Below are 22550 nucleotides of genomic sequence, written 5' to 3'. Positions count from 1 at the left end.
GTTTGTCGGGTTTTTGTGGCCAGGAAAATGAAATGTTACTAAGCATTCCTGTTTTGCAATTCCTTCCTTCCTCCACTTTTTTCCCTGTGTATGGTGTGTGTGTGTGTGTGTGTGCGTGTGTGTGTGTGTGTGCGTGCGCATGTGCACATGTGTACATGTGCGTGAGACCACAGGTAGAGCATGGATGTCTCTCTCAGTTGCCCTCTACCTTATTTTGTTGAGAAGACTCTCACCAAACCTAGGTCCGTGCATGAGATTTACAGAGCCTAGGTTATCTGAGACTTTTATCAAGCTGCTCAGACCTTAGAAGAGGAGCTAGGCTTGGGGTGGGGGAGGACGGTCGTGAGGAGTCACAGGAGGGGGTGGAGCACCACTAGGAGGCTTTCTGCAGGTGCTGGGACCCATCATCCCGGGCTGCTTCAGGTTGGGATGCTGCGAGCCCTTGCCTTGGGTCAGCCATCACTGCATTTGCTTTCCCACCAAAGAGTGGACCACATTATTTTTATCTTGCCCAAAGTTTACATAAAAGTGAAAGAAGGCAGCTTTGGTGGAGCCCAGGAAGCCCCAGTCATCCTGAGGGAGTTCCATTTCCTGTGGCTTCTGGGTGTGAATCCGACAGGTGATGTGACCTGGTCTCTCTTTTGTTTCCGTTCTGTCACGATCCTCCTATTACAATTTCCTCCAGTGCTACAGTTGGAGCTAGGGTCTCACACCTCTCATGCAGCAGCAGGCAAGCACTCAATCCCGGAGAGACATCCCTGGCCCTTTTATTTCAGTGCAGTTTAGGATACGTGAAAAGTGTCTGCAGACAGCTTGCTAATTCCCATGTAATTCTTGGCTATGCACCTCTTTGGTTAGATGTATTTATAAGGTCAGAAAGACACCCAGATTTTGGCACAAAAGTAGACTCTTCTGTCCCTCTTGAACAAGTCGTGCTCCTGGAAGTGTCTGTTCTTCGTCAGTGATGCCTAGAGTCACCAGGAGCTTCAGTAAGCCCTAGACCCAAGATAGCAGACACCTACCCATCAAGTGAATGTCTGCGGACTGATCGTTCCAGTCCAGAAGCATTCTCTTACTGGGTTCCAGAAGTGGGAACTGTCAGTGAGTTTTAGCTTGTGTAACTCTGACATCCTTCCCTCTTGAAAACATGGAGATTAAAGCAGGATCCGGGGCCCATTCCTGTCCCAGCATGAGGGGAAGGCTGAGACAGTAGGACCACTGAAGGGCATCCTGAGCTACGTATGCCACATGGACCTCAAAGTTGTAGTAATCCTCTTGCCTCTGCCTCCCAAATACTAGGCTTACAGACACGCACTGCCATGCTTTGATTCTTGCCTCCTTTTCTTTCTTCCTCACCTGTTCCGTGTGTGTCCATCATACTGGGCTCCGCACAGTGTGCTTAAACCCCCCCCCCACACACACACACACATAGGAGCTCCTCTTCCATTCTTGCAGCTGCCTCTTGCGCCATTCTCTTCCTCAGGAGCTCTTAGGCTGACGTCTCTACCCAGCCCTTTTATTTATTACGCAGTTCCTGTGTTTGTCTCAGTGTGTGCTTGTCTTTGTCCAAAACCGGGTAAGGAAACTTTCCACTGCTTTGACAGCACATACACTAGAACTGTCCATCAGAGTTCTTCACCACAGTTCCTCCTGGTGGCTGGAGGCAGCTGTTGAGTATGAGATTCCCAAATGAGTCTGGGAGACAATTTTAATTTCTATCAAAATACTCTTTCTGTGTGCCAAAACCATTGCGGAGCCACGCAGGCCTGGGTGAAGTGCTCGCTCCATCTCCTGGGGGTGGGGGGGGGCACCCTAAATGAGTTACCTCATTTCACTCAAACTTAGGTTTTCCCGTCTGGGACATTGGAACTCTCAGTCTCTGCTGAAGCCTCCTTTTCTGGAGATCTGAATGTTACTTGATGTGGTGCGCGAGGTTACCTATTGCAGCTAAGGACTCTCCCTCCTTCCCTGAAAGGCCCGGAAGAGGAGAGGAGTCTTGGGCTTTCAGGATGCTTTGAGGAAGGAGCAAGTTGTGTGACTCACAGTATCCCACGCGCGAGGTGTACGTTTCCTGCCTCAGCACGTATGCTGTGCGTCTGCCCTTGTCCAGCTCCCGACACAGATAAGCCAGGATTCTTGGTTTCTGGCAGCTGAGCAGACTTCTGCGTGGCCGCTCGGCAGCAGTCTGTGAATGTTTGTCTGGGGTGGAATCTGACCCGTGGCATCTCCCACGATAATCACTTCAGGATCATTTTGTTAGCGCATAGCTTTATGCGTATTGAGAAATGCCCCCACCCCCAACTTCCTTGCTACTCTTTTTCTTCGAGTGAATAAATGGGTCTGTGCCCAATGCTAAGAAAAATCAAAAGTTTGGATGTTTTGTGTTGCCCAAGCCTCTGGAAAGGAGGCTGTCTTGGAGGCCTGCGAGAGCACCTACTGCCCTAAGGCCTGGCAGCTGTCCTGTTCTGACAGCACCATTCTCTCTTCACATCCTTGACTGTAAGATAGACCCCCCTAGACCTCTACTCTCCTATCAGAGGGTCCCATGACCGCTGTTCCACAATGTCCCAGAGAACCTAGGCCCAGGAATGTCTCCAGCTTGGTCCTGTATGGGTGCTGTTACATATTGAGAACAAATGAGAACCTTAGACTTTGCCGGTCATTTACCTCATAGAACTCAGTTCACAAAATGTGTGCCAAGGCCGTGACTACCGCACACACTGCTGTCAGCTCCCGTGTGAGTCTTCTAAGGCATTCTACAACCCCACCAGGCTGTCTGTGTGCTCTGTGCCTGACAGTCACCTTATCCTCACAGCTACTTCTTGGATCCATATTTCTCCCTCTTGGTAGCTCTGGTCTTTTGGTATCTTTGACTCTTGTATCATAAAAAAAAAAAAAAAAAACCCTTAAAGCCAGAGCCTTCATTTAAAATCTTACTGTCCCACAACTAGCTGAGTGCTGTATGCTTCAGCTACTGCCACCAAGTAGGGACAGTCACACTATATCCTGGGTTGTGGGGTTGAGGTAGAGTGCCTGAGTCTGACTCAGGTTACGATAGAACAGATAACCAGAAGTGTAAATAGAGATGTACGGATTGTCTGGAAACACGCTGTCAGAAGACTTAGACCACATCAAAGAGTAATGTCTCTGAATATATATGCTGTTGCAATATGTCTCAAAATAGAAAGTTAACCACAACCCAAGGGGTAAGGTTTTTTTGGCAGTGCTATCTTGGAGGGTTCTCTGGGGAGGAGAGGGCTGAGCCAACAGGACACTAACCGCGCTCCGGGGCAGCAAGCGGTGCTAGCTTAGAGCATTGTGACAGCTGATCCTGCTTAGTTCTAGTGTAGTGTGGCTTCCTTTTTAAGTTGGTAAGCTCTGCGTTCAATTTAATTCTGCCTTGACAGGAAGATGACGGAGATTACTTGAGGGAAGACTTTATTTTTGGCTCACTTTCCACTATGAGCCTGGATCACTTGAGAAAAGACTCTCCCAGCCCCACCCCCAGGCCGGCAGCCATGGCCATCTTGCTCCTTAAACCCCAAAGGACTGGGTTGTGGTGATGATATTTGTCACTGGATTGTAATATTTCTAGGGCATGGCAGAAAGTGAGCTCACCTCCCTGAGAGTGCCTGAATTAGCTACCCCCCTTCTTTTCTGTCCTCACCCCCGGATTTCAGTGTTGAGGGAAGGTTAGTCACCAGCGGGCTGAGGCAAGAACTAGGGTAGTGTGAACACTTGTCAGCACTTTTTTCAGAGCATTTGATGCTGTTCTTGGTAAAATGCCGTCTTGTGCTCAGACATGTATAATCTTAGATGTGCCCCGGCAGCCCCTTGACTGGAAGCCCTGTCTGGTGCAGGATCCACAGAAGGTTGATCCGTGAGGGGGAAATCCGTCTGTCACACAGACCCTGACAGTTTTACTCCTTCCCAAGTTGCCATTGAAGTTGCCATTGATGAATATTGTTTAGAAATGCAGGGGTTGGACATGTGGCTCAGTTGATAGAGAGCTTGCCTGGCATGTGTGACATCTTGGGTTCTGTCCTCACCACCACAGGTGTGGCACACACCCTTCTAAGCCTAGAGCTAGGAAGGTGGAGGCAGGAGCGTCAGAGGTCAGGGTTCTTTTTAGCTGTATATAGCTGTATATAATGAGTCTGTGGCCAGCATGGGCTATATGAGACCCTGTCTCAAAGAGGGCTGCGGTGGAGTGCAGGCATGATGATGGCTCGAGCCTGCAATCCCAGCATTTGGGAGGAAGATCTAGGGCATCCTTGGCTAAGTGTTGAGTTCAAAGCCAGTAAGGGTTATTTGATATCTTGCTTCAACCCCCACTCCCATCAAACAAAAAGAAATATGCAATAATTCTGTAACCCATCAAAGCAAGGCGTGGGAGTTATCTAATGGTGGTATCCCTGGCGCTGAGAACACTCACTGCCTGGCACTCCATGGGTGGTCAGTGGGTGTGAGATAGATACCCAGGAGCATTGACATCATAGCACTCCTTCCCGAGAACTGCAGGTGCCTGTCTGTCTTGTGAGGTTGGTACAGACTAGAGCTGTCCAGGAGAGACTGGAGACATATTTCCTAGTTTGCTTGCCAAAGTTAAATTGTGTTTAACATGTTTTCTGGTTCCCAGTGGTTGCCAGGAAACTGAGGAAATGAGGGGAAGGGGTTGAAAGCCAGCTCACTGGTCTTTGATGTCCAGTCTCATCTGTCTGGCAGTTCAGCCCGTTTGTGAGGGCTTACAATGGGCTGAGCATATCTTGAAAATACATTATTTGCCCCAGCGTGGCTCTCTGGGCTCCAGGCACCCACAGAGATAACCACTCAGTATACCAGCCTTTTGTCTTCTCAGCAATAAAGTAGGGGGTCTGTCCTTACAGGAGCCTCATGTAATGGCTCAGCCTGCTTGGTATATTAATTTTCTTGTCAGGAAAGTCGATGTGACCTTGGCCATCAGCTGTGACCTGGAGGGAGCACACTGTGTCTGGTTGGAGTCTGATGGTCAGGCAGCATGTGTGGCGCCCCACTGTGCTGGGTGCTGGGTGCTGTGTCTGATTGGAGTCTAAATGATTAGGTAGCTCTCGAGGCACCTTACTGTGCTCGGCGCTGCAGAAATCCTTTTTGGCTTACATGGGTCATGCCCAGCAGTATCACTGTCATGGAGGCCTTTGGTAAGTCTCACAGAGGGAAAAGAACTGCAGGAAATTAGACAAAGATGAACCATATGGACTCTTGAGTTGAGGGAATTGGAGTGGATTTGCAGTCTAAGTTACCAAAAAGTGACTTTGTTCCCTTTGAAACTGTTGGAGTCAGTGCTGAGCTGGGGGTGTGGTATAGCCCAGTGGGAGAGCCCATGGTGGGGCTGATGAGTTCAATCTCAGATCACACACAAACACCCAGAGAGTTATTTCTGCAAATCCACACCCAAACGTGGAGCTTGTGCTGGGGGATGTGTTTGGTGGAGGATTCAGGTCTGGGGAGTGCTCCCAAGGGTGCTCCTCAGGACACTGATCCCCGATCAGGACACTGACCCCCGATCAGGACATTGACCCCAGGGGGCTTTGCTTCTTTGGCAAAGCTTTCTGGTTGTCTCTGAGACCCAAACTTAGTAAAGAAGCAGGGCAGATCTAAGGGGGCAGAGCTTTTCCGAACTGAGGAGAGTCGGTTTAAATATAGCTGACCTGCACCGCTGGCGGCTTGGGGGTGTGGTGGGACTTGTTGTACCCTTTGTAAGGCAAGTGAGGAAAGATGCTGGCACCTGGGCACACCCAGTTTGTTTATGAAACATAAACTCCTCTGTACAGCAGGCAGCCCAAAGCAGCAGCCAGGGTTTCTACCTAAGCTGGGAGAGATGCCTCTCCGGGCCCCCTCTGCATCTGCCTCTTCCCTGAGAGGTTGGGGGGGGGGCGGCTGACTATGGTTTACTGAGCATTGCCACAGGTTGGGATGGGGTGAGAGAAGTTTCTTTGAAACAGGTAGTCACCAGGTTTGGGTTTCTTTCCTGAGGAGAAGCAATACCTTGGGAACTAGTCCTTATGCAGAGAAGCACGGCTCGCTCTCTTCAGTTTCCCAGACCTGATTTGCAGGCCAGGACCGGGTCAGAGCAGGGGGAGCGAGCAGGCCCCGCTCTAGGCTGGTGCTGGCATCATGGCTTTCCTACACATCCTCGGTGTTCCATTCCTCAGCAGCTGTCTGAAGTTTTTTCTGCTGTGCCTGAACTGATGTCATTTCCCCCTTGGCAGACAGCTTGGGCTGTGCTGCGTCTGAGATATGTCACGAGAAGGTGGGGGTGGGTCGGGGCCAGGCGGGGGCGGGGTGGGGGTGGGGGAGTAGTGAGGAGAGCAGGCGGTCCCGCTGGGTCCCAGGACTCTGTTTACTCTCTGCTCTGCTCTGGAAGACCAGAGAACGGAGAACACACGGAGCTGAGCAGTCACCCACCACGGGCCATGCTCACTCCGAGACCTTAACTTTTGAGAGCCCTTTGTTGCTAACCTTAGTGGACGATGCTCCTCCAGGATGCCTTTCCTCTGGGGGCTTAGACAGGTAATTAAGCATTGATCTTCGGCTCGGGAAGGGAGGAAGGGCGGGACCTGCTGTTTTACCTCTCTTTTGATAGAGGGCATGTTTTAGAAAGTATCTGAGTCTTGGCAGGGTAGCTCCAGACATTTCTAGCCTTCTTTGCTTGCTACTCGCTCCTAGGCTCCAGAGCCTTCATATTCTTAACCCCCCGTGTCCCTGAGGTGACTCTAGGGCTGTCCATTTCTGACTCTGCATTAGCAACGGTAAAGCTGTGTGTGTAGTTAGTTTTATGGAGGAGGCTGTTGAAGAGTGAGGCATAGTAGGGTTCTTGTTGACCCTCCCCAGCCCCCATCCTTCTCCATTTTGATTTAGTGAGGCAAGAGCGATTTCTTCCCAGTCCACTGGCTCTGAAGGGGCTGGGGGAGGGGTGGGCAGTGGCTCTGAGCCTCCCTGCACAGGAAGGCAGTTTTCTTTCTTTTACATTGTGGCCGTGGGGCTGAGGTAGTCTGGACACTTCAGGGGCTGGGGTTGGAACCGCTTGTTTTGGCCCTGCTTGACTGATTTGCACGCCAAACAGACCCCTGTGGCACAGGCTTGATGCTTTGTTGGCCACTGTTGTGGGGGTGGGGTGGGGTTCGATTCCTGCCGGTTACTCAGTGTGGAATGAGAAAACAGTAGCAAGGGACCGGACCGACTGCTGTCCCCAAGCATGGACACTGAGCCAAGTATTTGTTCCAGGGCTTCTGAGAGCCTGACACTCCACCCCCCTCTCCGTCTGAGAGGCATGTCTATATCGGAATGTGTAACTGTACCCAGCAGCAGGGCTTCAGGAGGCACGCATCCTCTGACGCCTGCCTGGGGGGTTGGGGGGAGGAGGCAGAGCCATGGTCAGCTCAGAGACCCCCTAGTCAGAAGGGAGCCCTGAGGGCCAGCTGGTTACTCTCTGAGCAGAGTGCAAGGTGAGCAGATCTCCCAGGGGTGGCCCGAGTTCTTTAGAAGTGGGTTGGGAAAAATGCCTGGAGCAGTCTGTCACTGCCAAGTTTCAGAGTGGTCCTCTGAGGCAGCAGATGGGTGACAGCTCCATGAGAAAACTTAAGAGTGGTCCTCTGAGGCAGCTGATGCGGGACAGCCCCACGTGAGCACTGTGCGCCCTTCCCTAAGAAGAGCTGCCTTTGACCTTGGAGCATGGTAAGGTCTGGAGGGGATGTAGAGCCATGTTAGACAATGAATGGATGAAACATCCCCTTCAGCAGCTGGGGTACAGTGGAAAGAACAGGACTGGGAGGACAGGAGATTTGAGCTCACTCAGACTCCTCCAGGGTCCCCCACTGGCTGCAAACCCCATCCTTGGAATGCAAGTAACAGTATCTTCTCGAAGACGATGTCAGGAAAGAACGCCGTGTAAAACACCAGCACCTTGGCTGGCCCTCAGGAAGCTCAGAATCTTTGTGTGTGTGTGTCTGATGCCAGGGTAGAACCTCGGGCTGGGCTCAGGGCAGGCAGAGGGATCACTCAGCTCCAGCTCTTGAACTATTATTCCTATGTCTAATTTGTGTGCGTGTGTGTCTCTGTGTGGGTGAGTGTGAGTGCTTACACAGGCCACACGCACTGGATCCTGGAGTTACCCACCGTGGTGCTGGGAATTGAATTCAGGTCCCACAAGAACAGTGCATAGTCCTGACTGCTGAGCCCCCCTTCCAGCCCTACTCACACATGACTGCAGTGGCACCGGAGCAAGAGGCTGCAGACCCCTTTGCAGACGTTGAGTTCAGTGTCTATGTACACCCATCATTCGGCGCCCATCGTTGTACACTGACTCGGAGTTGAGAGGCTCTTTCTTACTGTACCAAGACAACTTCATCTCACGTGCTGGAGGGACCAGAAGTTGAAGGCCTCTGTCCCAGAACCCCAACCCAGCTGAGAGAATGAGGTGGTGGGGAGCATTGAATTGCGGCTCTCAGAGCATCCTAAAGGACCAGAACCGGTTTTCTAGGCTGATTCCTGAACAGTTTCCTGGCAAAAGACCAGAGGGCTTCTAGATGACCCCTAACACCCTCAGCTTCTGCAGTTCGACCTCTGCCTGCTGAAGTATTTGTAGCTTACATAGTTTTGTTATTTCAAGCATTTCCGTACATGACAGTCCCATATATGGAGTCACATAAAACCAGTTGTCTAATGATCCTTGGTGATAAACTATGGGCTCCAGGATTGACCTCGGGCTGTCAGGCTTGCACGGCAAGCACTTCCTGTCTGCTGGGCTCTCACTGAGGGCAGCCTGGCGAAAGGATGCGAAGATACAAGGTCCTTTCTTATACTGCATACCAAATAAGGACCTTATGCCTAACTCCATTGTTCTCAAATGTCACGAGAGTAGCCCAAAGAGGGGTTTGTTCAAATGTAGTTTTTGTTGATTCTTCTGGGGCCCAGGAATAGTAGTTCTGTTAAGTTGTCCCAGATGTTCATGGTCTACATAATTTCAGATATATTCTGAGAGATTCTGGCCTCGGGGGTTTAGAGACAAGACAGCGTGTAGGGATATGAAAGGAGAATGCTCAAGGATAAGGTAATAGAGGAGAAAAGCCACTGGATCAGGCCAGTGGAGGGTGGACATGGCAGGCTTTCCTGAGACATTCTCTGACCGAGCCTGACGGATAGTTTACTAGACACCTAAGCTAGGGAAGGAGCAGCCCAGACAGATCAGGTGAGGCGTGTGGATCACCTCAGTGAGAGCCCAGCAGTGTGGCTTCAGCTTGTTCCTGCAGATGAAAAGAGAAACTGCCTTTTCTCTGTGAATCTTGGGGTTGAGTTTGTCTGATACAAAACAAGAACCCCTAGGTGTACCAGGTATCTTTTATCATTATAGAGTAAAAGGGATCCCATAAGGCCCTTCATCATTGGATGGATGGATGGATGGATGGATGTGTTGATGGATGGATGGATGGATGGATGGATGGATGGATGGGTGGATGGGTGGATGGATGGATGGATGTGTTGATGGATGGATGGATGTGTGGATGGATGGATGGATGGATGGATGGATAGATAGATGGATGGATGTGTAGATGTATAGGTAGATGGATGGATGGATGGATGGATGGATGTGTGGATGGGTAGATGGATGTGTTGATGGATGGATGGATGTGTGGATGGATGGATGGATGAGAGCATGACCTGACTTCAGTGTGTGTGAAGAGCAAATGAGCCTCAGAATGTGTGAATTCTTTCATGTAGGACAGTGAGGATGGCTCAGTAGGAAGAAGTTACAATGTTAACCAGAGAGCAGTCCACAATGTGTGTGGAAGAGCCAAGGTGTAGAAATTTTCTGGTTGTGCTGCTGTGTCCCAGGTTTTAGGCAAAGTACACAGTTAGGCACACTGTCCTGTTGTGGTTTTCTGGCCAAGAGAAAGTCAATCTGGGTGCTTTTTTTTTTTTTTTTTTTTTTTCTTTTTGAGAACAACACAGCGGCAGCAGGGGCTCAGCCTGCAGAAAGGAGTGAATTCGAGTTCTGACTGTGTCAGGAGGTGTTGGGTTGGTAATACTTAAGATTCTTAGGATCAGCATTCTGTACCTGAAGAGGATTGTGCAAAAGAGGTTCAAAGCCTGTTCAGTATGCAAAGACGGGTCAATGCTCTCTCTGACCTGGGAGGGCCGCAGTCTCCCCTAGAATCAGTGTGTGGATCATGGAGACTCACTAGGTGCAGATCATCCTCACACGACATTAAAGGGAACAGGTGGCTCAGAAGTTCCAAGGCTGACAAGAGGACTTGTGCAGGTGATGGTCCAATTGTTACACAGTTGTTCCAGCCAGTGGAACACAGGCTAGACCCTTGGAGACAATAACTTACATTAAAATTCTGTCTTCTAGGGGGGAGGCCTACTGTGTCCCAAATTGTCTACATCGCGGCTGCAGGAGTGGGGTGGAGGTGGAGGGTTTCTAACACCAGAAATATGTGTTCTCCAGTGGGACTGAAAATAAGTCTTTGACCTTCTTGGAGTCTTTTGTCCATGTTGAAATTGGTCATGACAAGAGGCATAAGGAGGCCGACTCCTGGTCTCCTTGAGGAGCTATCTGCAACCTTTTTTAAAATTGAGAAGGGGGAAGGGGTCTTGTTGTAGTGGCTTGAACCCTTAATCCTCCGGCCTTAGCCTCTTTGGGGGCAGTGCAACATAGGCCTATTGTTGTCCACAGCTGCCGTTCGCATCCTTGAGTGACTGGTATCCGCATGCCCTTGTTGGTATTGACCAGACAGGCGGAGTGCTGGACCAGTCTCTCCTCGGGTCTGAAAGCAAATGGCCGGGGAAGCGTCCACTGGTTAGAGCTTAAAGCAGCTGCTCCACACACTTGGCTGGGTTTTGTCCCCAGCAACATAAGCATAGAGCAAATGACCTGAGAGCCACATAGCACTGAGACCCCCAGGCCAAGCTACAGCGGGAGAGCTCCGACTGGGGATAAGGAAGAGGTAACTCGTCAGCTTCCGGCTTTGGGTTTGCTCACTATTCGCCAACATTTACTTGGGGGATAGCATTTATTACTTCAGGACCACCACCACACGTGAGGGGTCTTACCTCCGTATTGCCAAAAGGAGAATGGAATTGAAGAGGTCTGTGCTCCAGCGTGCCAGTGAGTGTAATGGCTGTGACTCATTCCCTAGCAATCTGGCTTGGGTCCTGTAGCCTGCTCTGTGACAGAGGACCAGGCTCTGGCTCCTCGTCACCCGGACCCTTTTGAGCTTAGCCTCCACCCCACAGGGATCAGGGCAAACTAAGCAAGATTCAGCTTGGAAGGGAACTAAGCTGTGTATAATGCAGCAGCCACCAAGGTGACACTTGTTTATATTGTTGGAGCCAGAGCCAGAATCCTTATCTGGACTGATTGTAGAAATCTTGCGACAGGCAGGGGAACACCCCTCCCTCCTCTGCCCTGCCTGCAGTGGGAGGTGAGGAAGGTCTTTTTTCCCAAGCCCGCCTATGTTAGGGGTTGAAGCCCTGCAGTCTCTGTAGGAAGATGCTGCATTTTTGGGGGGTGTGACTTGTTCTTTGTGACATCTCTGATGAGAACGGTTGAAGAAAGACCAGGACCTGGTGGCAAAAGGAGCCTATCTGTTGACTGCGACTTTTCTCTAGGACAGAGTCAAAGACAACGGTTGCTTCCTCCAGTGATGGAGAGAGAGCCCTTGATTTTGACCCACCTCTTTTCCTTGAAGAGGTAAATTTTACTCCATGAAAACAATAATTTGATCATTAAAAAAAAAAAAAACCTAATTTGGGGGCTGGAGAGATGGCTTAGTGTGGTTAAGAGCACTGGCTGCTCTTCCAGTAGGTCCTGAGTTCAGTTCCCAACAACCACATGGTGGCTTACAACCATATATAATGAGATCTGATGCCCTCTTCTGGCATATAGGCATACATCCAAATAGAGCACTCATACATAAATAAGTAAATCTTAAAAAAAAAAAAAAAACAAACAACCCTAACTTAGTTATATTAAAAAAGCCATAAAAGTCCTTGTCTTGCGGGAATTTCTTCACATGTCTTAGCAGACTTCACTGTTTTTTTGTTTTGTTTTGTTTTGTTTTGTTTTGTTTTTTTGAGACAGGGTTTCTCTGTGTAGCCCTGGCTGTCCTGGAACTCACTTTGTAGACCAGGCTGGCCTCGAACTCAGAAATCTGCCTGCCTCTGCCTCCCGAGTGCTGGGATTAAAGGCGTGCGCCACCACGCCCGGCCACTGGTTGGTCCTTTAATTCTCCATTACTAGCACATCTTGCTGTTAGCGGCTGATCTGCAGGTTGTGAGTTGAAACAACCCTGAGTGGTCACCTGCCTTAGTTTCTGTGTCATCTATGGCCACTGCTTATTTGGGCAGAGCTCAAACCCTGGACCTCAAGGAAGGCAGAAGGCTAAGGAAAATTGGAAGTTGGAAATTATTAGCCTTGGCTATGTAGTGAGTTAGAGGCCAGCATAGGCTATGTGATAAGACTCTCAAAAAAAAAAAAAAAGGAAAAGAAATAATGCCATATCTTTGTATTTCTTTAATCAATGTTCCCTTCTGTGATATACATTTCTTTGTAGATTAATGTGTCACTATGTCGAAATGTATTGTGTATTCTACTTACAAATACACAAAAGTAAAACCTGTAACCTTTGCCCTTTCTGTGTCCATTGTAGGAAGTTTTGAGCCGTGAAGCCTCAAATAGAAGTAAAGAATAAAAACATATTCAAGAATTAAAAAATAAATCCTGTCCAGTGACTTAGTTCTAGAGTGCAGCCTGGGGCAGCCTCCAGAAAAGGATGTTGGCTCTGCAGATGGCGGGTGTGTGACACTGGCTTCTCTTCCTGGAAGCAGTGTGGGGTTTACTGGTACTGTGTTCTGTCTGCTGTCGTCCCCCCCCCCCCCCCCGGCTTTGTAGTTATTGTTTGGCTCCTTTGCTCAACAGACAGGATTTTCCAGGGGCTTCCACTGAACTGTGTCGCAAGGCCTCAATTTTGGTTTCAGACAGCGCCTAACTGAGTGCGTGGTTTTCAGTCAAGGGTTTGGACATCCTGGTCCCCCGCCAACCACAAACACTCATGACGTCCCACCCGGAGTATGGCTCTGCAGTACAATGCAGGGAAGCCCTGGGATGAGCTGGGGCGGACTCCAGCCATCGCGGAAGTATCTGCAGCCATTCTCCCACCTGAGTGAGGTTCTGAATTTTGGAACCTGGCTCAGTTTGTGCTGGATTAGTGTAAACCTGGGGAGCTGGGGGCTCATTTCTTACCCGTCTGGGAAATGAGAGCTCTAGGCTTTAACCTTGGGAGGTTCTCTGCAGGCTGCTGCATGAGAGACCAAGAGTGACTTATTCCAAGGGCTTCATGGCTCCCTAGTCCTCAGCCTAGGGTTTTCTGAAGGGCTTTTGTTGGGGTAGATGCATGTGTGATTCTGACCTCAGTCTTGTCCTTCGGGAGTTCACAGAGCACAGAATCCATAAGCCAATCAGCGAATGAGACTTCACAGAACACAGTTATGTGATTTTTGTCTAGAACAGTGCATTAAAACTAGGGGCAGTTTGGCGTGTGCAGTGCCCCTCCCCCCCATGTCTAAACACGATTGGCTGACTATGGGCTCATGGCTGACTAAATGCAAAACCCTAGGCTAGAAACTCCTGACACCAGTCTGTTGCTGTTCTGAGAGGGAGTCATGGGCCTTAGAGAGGAGAGCTTGCTATGTAGCTAAGGCTGGCTTTGAACTCATAACTCTCCTGCCTTGGTCTCCCCAGAGCTGGGATGGTAGGTGTGTATCACTATGCATGGAATGGCTGATGTAATAAAGGGAAGGCAGATGCACCTTTTCCTTGTTTGCCTAAGCCTCCTGCATTCGTGACCTTCCCTAAGACTTGGGCCTTTACGGCCAGTTGCCCCCTTAGTCAGCAAGGACTATGTCTAATCAAGGACAGACAAGTTATTTTTTGTGTGTGCAGAGGAAATAATCCCAAGCCCTTGTAGACCTGAAATCTCATCTCTTACCCCGTGTGAGCTAGGTATCTACCCCCCAGCAGGGCCAGATGGAAATCTTACCCAGATAACTCGACACAGCTTACACAATCAGGCAGCAGTTACTTTAATATTAGGCCATATTTCGAGCCCCATCCACTGTAGTCTGATTCTCATAACAGACCAACCCTGTACCCTTTCCTAAACCATCGGGTCTGTTTCAATCTCTAAATGTAGGTGTCGAGTGTTAGAAAGTCCTTGATTCTTTGTAGTTTTTCAGTCCTAGAGGCAGCTCCTTGGCGACCCAGGGTTTCTTTATCTGTTCACAGAGAGAGCAGTTTCAATGTTACTCTCTAGCCAAGGTAGGAGCAAACAGGCGTCTTGAACACTGTGGACTGGAAGGGACAGCCACGTGAGGTGAGCCCTATGGCGTGTGCATTTTGCTGCTAGTGAAACTGGTACTCACCAGTTTTCTCTTAAAGCAGGCCTGTGACACAGCCTTGATAGCTCAGGTCCCTCTGAAAACTATACCTTTTCTTTCTGGTCAAAGAAATGGGTATTTCCTCACATAAACAAACAGACAGGTACTTGACACGGGCGACCTGGTTCTCTTCCCATTTGCTGAGGTGGTGGGGACTTCTGAGTACCAGGAGGACTAGGATTGGCCCTCATGCAGCAGAGGGGCTCTGTCTGACGTGGGACATGTGACCGAGGGGTGTTGCTGATACTCGGGCCTCCCCGGCCTGCCTTACCCCCAGTGACCAAGAAGCAGGAGGAGGTAATCAGCCACAGTCAGGGATCAGCCCAGCCCAGCGTGACTAAGTCAAACAGGAGATGGCTGGACCGTCATTGGCATGAGGGGAGGATGGACGGAGCCAGGCCAGTCTGTGCTCTTGGTTTTTCTAGAGTAACAGGAAATGTGGGGTTTGGAAAATAAATACAGTTTTAAGATTTGCTCTTATTTTTATTATTTATAAGCATAAGTCTGTGCATGTATGTACAGGTACCGGATGCCACATGAAGGCATTGCACTGGTTACTCTCGCGATTATAGACCACTTGATGAAGGGGCTGAGACCTGAACCCTGCTCCTTCTAGAAGAGCAGCAAGCACTCCTACCTGCTGCAACATCTCTCTAACCCTGTATTTATGTTCTTATATGTTGGTGCTTCCCTCCCTCCTCTCCCTCCCTCCCTCCCTTCCCTCCCTCTCCTTTTAATGGACAGTGGCTCAGTCAGTAAAGTCCTCTAACACCTATGTAAAGAGCTGGATCAGAGACTGGAGAGATGGCTTAGCCGTTAAGAACGCTGGTTGCTCTTCCACAGGATCCAGGTTCTGTTCCCAGCACCTACATGGCAGCTTACAACTCTAGTTCCTGGAGATCAGACAACTTCCTCTGACCTCTGTGGGCACCAGGCGCACGGTGCACATACCTACTTGTAGGCAAAACACTCATATTCGTAAAATGTAAGCAACTTAAGAAGAAAAAGATAAAGTGTCTCATACTTTCAGAAGTACACAGTAAGCAGCTGCCCTGCCTGCACCCAGCCTGTGCCCTGCCTGCACCCAGCCTGTGCCCTGCCTGCAGCGTTTCAGCCCTCTGCTCTCTTAAGTCAGTCCTTATTAAAAGGAGTCACACATCATAGAGTCCTGCGGAAGAAGAGGCTAGTGAGATGGGGTCACTGGGGCCGCCTTGTCTTCTAGGGGTGTCCAGGGATGGAAGAATGATCCTATAGTATGGTATCTTATACCCCTTGGCCAGCCAGACCCCACAGGGCTATAGCGCCAGGGCCTTACCAAGTGGGCCTTAGGAAATCCTTGGGGTGTGTTGCAGCTTCGGGTTTTCACTCTGGGATTTTCCTATAGGGTCAGGTGGCTCTTAGTGAGGTTGTTGTCCGCGTTCCTAATAGCAACACAGGAAATGGGTTTTCATCTCTGCTGCTCTGTTTGGGGGCAGTTTAATGAGGTCTCAGTCACGAGGCAGCTTCACAAGCAGCAGGACTGCCAGGTGGGGGCTACCTGGCGAGGTGTCACTTGTTTTTAGAATATATGTTTATGATTTACTGTGTCTTTTTTTTTTTTTTTTTTTTTTTTTTTTGGTTTTTCGAGACAGGGTTTCTCTGTGTAGCCCTGGCTGTCCTGGAACTCACTTTGTAGACCAGGCTGGCCTCGAACTCAGAAATCCGCCTGCCTCTGCCTTCCGAGTGCTGGGATTAAAGGCATGCGCCACCACTGCCCGGCTTTATTACGTCTTTTATGGAATGGGACGTAGGGCAAATAATTTAATACGCCCTGATTCTGAGTCGATGCTTTTGTGACTAACTGTTGGGACATGTTTGGGATTCTAGAAAGAACATTAGCCCTCATCTGTTCTAGAAAGCACAGAATGTTGCTTTTATACATATTGCACATCCAAATCAGGGAGTGCTTTTAGCTTTTATTTACTTTTTTGTTGTTGTTTATTTTTAAATTTTGTGTGTATACGTGCTTTGCCTACATATATGTTTGATCATCACATATGTGCCTAGTTACCCCCTCAGGTCAGAAGAGGGCATCCGATCCCTGGGACTAGACTCAGCAGACAATTGTAAGCTGTTATGTAGGTGCAGGGAATTGAACACAGGTCATCTTCTAGATCAGCCAGTGCTATTAACAGCTGAGCCCATCTTTCTAGCCCCTAGTTTTCATTTTTAAATGTGTGTGTGTGCGTGCGTGTTTGTGTCTGTGTGTGTGTGTGTGTGTGTGTGTGTGTGTGTGTAGACAGTTTCATGTAGCCCAGGCTGGCCTCAAGTTTGCTGTGTCGCTAAGAATGGCCTGGAGCGCCTCATCCCCCTGCCTCTGCCTCCCAAGTCGTAGGATTGCACTCCAGTGCCACCATACCTGCTCAGGGAATGTTTTTGCAAGGAGAATTTTCAGTCAATGACCCCAGAGTTCTGGCTGTCCCTTAATAAATACCTCGGGTAGTTCTGCTCATCAGCACTTAAGGGAAGGCTAGCATGAACCTGTTTCCTCGCTGCTTTCTAGAGCATTGCTGGCTCCAGGCTCTGGACCTTGTATCTAGAGAATGAATGGGAGAGGGGGCAGAGCCCTTAAGGGGTGAACCACACAGCCCAGCCACGAGCTGTGAGGCTGACTCTTTATCAGGCTGGTCTGCTGCTTCTGTCAGCAGAACTTGCAGATTTAGCTCAGACTGTTCTTTTGGGAAACTGCTGAATTCTACCAAACAGCTTAAAAATCCTGCCCAATGCCTCTGTGCACGTGTCTGAATCTTGGTTAACATCTTAGCAGTAGCCTGCTCTTTCAGAAAGGATGCACTGCGCCTTTCGCTAGCAAGGCTTAAAGAGTAATGGCCAGGCACAATATACATTATGGGGGATACAAAATTAGTATATGATAGCCTCACTGTGGGAGAAAGGAAGGTTAGACTAATGTGGGAATCAACAGGCAGGAGCCCTGCTTGGTCCTTCCTCCTACCTTGTTCAGTGTCCCCTGGGCAAATGAATGCACCCTCTCCCTTAGCTTTGCACATAGCTGTAAAAATGATGATGGCGTTGTCTTAACTTTCTGGTTGTTAAAAACACAGGTAGCAGTGGTGGCACACACCTTTAATCCCAGCACCCGGGAGGCGGAGGCAGGAGGATTTCTGAGTTTGAGGCCAGCCTGGTCTACAAAGTGAGTTCCAGGACAGCCAGGGCTACACAGAGAAACCCTGTCTCAAAACAAACAAAACCACAAGAAACACAGGTAGCTGGGCATGGTGGCTCACATCTTTAATCCCAGCAATTGGGAGGGAGGGAGAGTAAGTGGGTTCTGTGAGTTCAAGGCCAGCCTGTTCTACATAGTGAGTCCCGGGACTAGAGAAAGATAGGCTGCTCAATCTCCATCCCACCCTCATCTTCCCCCCAAAACCCACTAAGTAAATCCATATAGCTTTGGAGAATAATTTTATAACCACCCATGGATCTTTTTCTGAGGACTTAAAGAGCTGGCCCTGAAGGTCCTGACCTTTCAGGATTTGGTTTGCTGCCTCTCCTTGACTCTCATCTGTTTTGTGAAAGCTTTGTTCTCTTTTGGCTTCAGTCCCTAAGTCAGGAAAACTCTGTCCCAGTGGATATGCAGTGCAAGAACTTGTCTGTTTTCTGGAGAGCCATTCCCAGGTTCAAGAATGGAAGAAAATTATCTTACTGTTTACCTTGCAGTTGGAAAGTAATTGTGAGAGTTTCAAAATGATCGTTAAATCTATCAAAGTCGCCGTGATCTAAGGAGAGACTCGCAGAGGCCAGGCTTTTTGCTGAGCCCCCGAGATCTGCTGGACCGATCGATACCAGCTTCCCTTGAAAACACCAAGCGCGGGGTCTTCTCTTGCGGTCCCCAGCTTGGAGCAGCGCCCAGCATCTTCCTGTCCTTCAAGCTTAATTCCGATACCACCCTCTCAGGCGTTGCCCGCACCCACCTAAACCTTGGTCCTCTTCTGTTCTGTTCTGGTGTCCTGTAGATACAGATAACTAGTCTTTAAACTCTGATTTTATTTGATAAGGAGGCCATATCTAAAATCTTCTTAGTTCTGTTTCATAAAGTGTACTAGATATATTCATTTCCACCCCAAGATTCCACATTGTAAACGTTCTGGATTCCTTTCTTGAGCTGCCTCTGAGTAGTGCCTTTCTTCCACTCTCCTCTCTCCTTGAGAACTTTCCATTTCCGCGTGTTTTTCTCACCGAGGAAGGCGCATTTGTTAGGTAATTTCCTCAGGCCTGCTCTCAGGGTTATTACTTGTTTTTTACTTTGTCAAATCTCTGTATAACCCGTCTACTGAAGCTTTTACATTTGACCTATTTTATGTGGGTAGGCAGTCTGCATGTAGAGGTCAGAGGTCAGCTTGCAGGTGTTCCGCCCTCTGCGCTGTGGATCCTGGGGATGGAACTGGGATTGCCAGCCTTAGTGACAAGGGTCTTATCTGTTGAACTATTGCCTCTGCTCTGCATTTTTTTTTCCCGAGACAGGGTTTCTCTGTATAGCCCTTGCTGTCCTGGAACTCACTCTGTAGACCAGGCTGGCCTCAAACTCAGAAATCCACCTGCCTCTGCCTCCCGATACTCTGCATTTTTATCATAGATAATTTTTCCAACTTTGCCCGCTCTTGCTCTGACTCCCCACCCCCACCCGCTCCGCCATTCCCGCAGAAGACCTGGGATGCTTTAGGACTCTGCGTGGCACAGTTGCCCGGGGCCACTCTGATCTCTGCAGTTTCTACTTTCTACTGCCCAATCAACCATTGGCCACCATCTTTGTCCTTTGATAATTTCTATTTCTCACGGCCTGCTCTTTCTTTTGGGCTTTAATTATTTGAAACCTCTTCCTTTTGTTCATGTGTGTTTATGTTCAAGAGTATGCCTGTGTGTGTGCATGTGTGCATGCTTGTGTGTGTGTGTGTATGGAGGCCAGAGGACAACCTTGGGTAGTCTTCTTCAGAGTCCATTGTCCCTTCTGTTTGAGATAAAGTCTCTCTAGCCTAGAATCCCCAAGTAGGCTAAGCAGCATGCGCCTGAGGGACTCACTTGTCTCTAGATTTCCATCACTGAGATTTCAAATGCACAGCATGCAGACTTCCCATGTCTTACCCAGGTTCAGACCTGGTGTGCTGTACCCAGGTTCTGGGACTGCACTCGGGCTTCATTCTTGCAAGGTAAGTTCTTTACCAGTGAGCCATCTTCCTTGACTCCTTCCTTCCTTCCTTCCTTCCTTCCTTCTTTCCTTCCTTCCTTCCTTCCTTCCTTCCCCCTTTCCTCTCTTCCTTGTTCCTTCCCGCTACCCTCCTTTCATATTTTCTTTATGTCTTTTTCCTGGATGGGGTACCCTGCACCTCAGACTAAATCCTGTTGGTGCTCCTGCCTGAGCCTGCCGAGTGCTGTAATTTTATATCAGTAGCCACACCTAGCTGAACCCTCTTACATCTCCTCTGGCCACTATCACATAAGTTCATTTTCCTTCTAGCTGGTATTAGCCTATTATTTGTTGAACTTCCCAAGTCTTGTTTATGATAAATCATGTTTTTATATATTTTGTATTTTTTTGTTTGTTTGTTTTTTGTTTTGGTTTTTTGAGACAGGGTTTCTCTGTATAGCCCTGGCTGTCCTGGAACTCATTTTGTAGACCAGGCTGGCCTCGAGCTCAGAAATCCTCCTGCCTCTGCCTCCCGAGTGCTGGGATTAAAGGCGTGTGCCACCACGCCCGGCTTATATTTTGTATTTTACTTGCAAACTCTTCTTCAGTCGAGCCTCATTTGTGGGACTCCTCACTGTGCGTCTTGGCGTTTCTATTGCTGTGATTTAAACACCATCACCAAAAGCAGCCTGGGGAGGAAAGGGTTTATTTCAGTTTACAGTTTCACATCACGGTCCACTGTCAGGGCAGGAATCTGGAGACAGGAGTAGAGGCAGAAGCTGTGGAGGGGTTCCACTTACTGGCTCACACCCACGGGTTGCTCAGCCTGCTTGCTTATAGCACCCAGGACCACCAGCCCAGGGGTTGGGCTCACAGTGAGTTGCACACATCAGGCTCAGTTAAGAAAATGCCATAGTCTTGCCCCAGGCCAATCTGGCAGCAAATTTTTCTGAATTGCCTTGCAGAATGACTCCAGCCTATGTCAAATGGACATAAAACTAGCCAGCACCGTTGATCCCTGTCAGCCCAACACATAAAAACATCACTGTTCAACCAGAACCCGTCATTCTCATTTGTCCCAAGATGGCATGTCAGCATCACATCTTAAAACACGGGGCTCCTGGCTAGATTTCTTTGGTATTTATATTTCTTTTGCAGGATGTCACAAGGCTGTCGCTCCCCTGGGAACTGCCTCCACCCCTCACCCCGCAATTCTTCTAGAAGTCAGTTCTCTCCTCCCACCGTCTAGGTCCTTGGGGGGTCACTCAGGTTGTCAGGCTTAGCCACAAGCACCTTTACCCACTTAGCCATCTCACAGGCCCAAGTCTCAGCCCCCTCCTTCCACATGCTCCTGACTGCTGGGATCAGGCAGGCACCCCATGCTCTGCTCTGGACCTTTTTTTTTATTACACTTTTAGCCTGAAGACTTTCAGGCTGTGTAATGTCTTAGGGTTTCTTTTCTGTGAAGAGACACCATGACCAAGGCAACTCTTTTGTTTGTTTGTTTTGTTTCTCTTTTTCTTTTTTTTCCTTTTCTTTTGTTTTTGTTTTTCTTTTTTCTTTTTTTTTTTTTTCTTTTTCTGTTTGTTTGTTTGTTTGTTTTTCCAAGACAGGGTTTCTCTGTATAGCTCTGGCTCTCCTGGAACTCACTCTGTAGACCAGGCTGGCCTCGAACTCAGAAATCCTCCTGCCTTTGCCTCCCAAGTGCTGGGACTAAAGGTGTGCGCCACCACTGCCCACCAAGGCAACTCTTATAAAGAAAACATTTCACTGGGGCTGGCTTACAAGGTCAAGAGGTTCAGTCTGTTATCATCAAGGTGAGAACATGGCAGTGTCTAAGAAGGCACAGTACAGGAGGAGCTGAGAGTTCTACATCTTGTTCAGAAGGCAGCTAGGAGAAGACTGGCTTCCAGGCAGTTAGGACGAGGGTCTCAAAGCCCACACCCACAGTGACACACTTCCTCCACACCTACTCCAACAAGGCCACACCACCTAGTAGTGCCACTCCTTGGGCTAAGTGTAACCACCACAATGACCAAGGCAACTTTCTTTTTTTTTTTTTTTTTTTTTAAATTTTATATATATGAGAACATTGTCACTGTCTTAGAAGGAACCCATCACAGATGGTTGTGAGCCACCATGTGGTTGCTGGGAATTGAACTCAGGACCTCTGGAAGAGCAGCCAATGCTCTTAACCTCTGAGCTCTCCAGCTTAAAGGCAACTCTTACTTTTAATTAGAGCTGGCTGACAGTTTCAGAAGTTCAGCCGTTATCATCATGGTGGGAAGCACGGCAGCATCCAGGCAAACTAGGTGCTGGAAAGGAGCTGAGAGTCCTACTTGTTGATCTGAAGGCAGCCAGGAGGCCGGTCTCTTCAGCACTGGGTGAAACCTGAGCACTAGGAGACCTCCCTCCCACCCACAAGGCCATGTATCCTACCTAATAGTGCCACTTCCCATGGGCCAAACATCCTCAAACTACCACAGTGGGTATCCAGACAAGTCTCATGTTAGTTTGAGGGAAGGCCCCTCTCCAATCCATTCATATCTTCTTCATTACTACTTTGTACTATGGGCTTTTTTTTTTTTTTTTTTTTTTAAATCGGTATTTTCCCTTTGAGGGTCCCATATTTTTGCATGCTTATTTTGTTTTGTTTTGTTTTGTTTGAAACAGTGTCTTATACTATGTAGCCTTGCCTGTCCTGGAACTTGCTATGTAGCCCAGACTGGCTTTGAATACACAGATTCACCTGCTTGCGCCCCCTGAAGGCAGCACACTCAGAGGGCCCCCCTCTCTGTGTACTGGGTTTTGGCTCCACCCCTCCTGTTTCAGACTGATCCCAGGTCATGTACCTAGCCCACTGTGCAGGGCACCTAGGAAGGTCTGACCTCAC

At 49.0% G+C, this 22550-nt stretch overlaps 1 protein-coding gene across 5 annotated transcripts in view; it reads left to right on the top strand.

Annotated features, from left to right (window-relative positions):
- Wbp1l (WW domain binding protein 1 like) overlaps positions 1–22550 on the top strand; it is a 59378-nt gene that overhangs the window by 18054 nt on the left and 18774 nt on the right. Inside the window, exon 1 of one of the 5 annotated variants that reach the window (XM_085834076.1) lies at positions 6393–6549. The exons of 3 other annotated variants lie outside the window; for them this stretch is intronic. Coding sequence is in view for 1 of the 2 variants with exons in the window: in XM_029472336.2 (XP_029328196.1) it covers positions 6523–6549 (27 nt within the window). In the remaining variant the exon portion in view is untranslated. Of the gene's footprint in view, positions 1–6392; positions 6550–22550 lie in introns of those variants that run through there. One more of the 5 variants, XM_029472336.2, reaches the window with a different exon arrangement.

Source organism: Mus caroli, unplaced genomic scaffold, assembly GCF_978045245.1.
Source record: "Mus caroli unplaced genomic scaffold, Mus_caroli_1 scaffold_20, whole genome shotgun sequence".
NCBI classification, from domain to species: domain Eukaryota; kingdom Metazoa; phylum Chordata; class Mammalia; order Rodentia; family Muridae; genus Mus; species Mus caroli.
The sequence above is the reverse complement of the archived record's forward strand: the minus strand, read 5'-3'. Positions and strand labels throughout refer to the sequence as shown.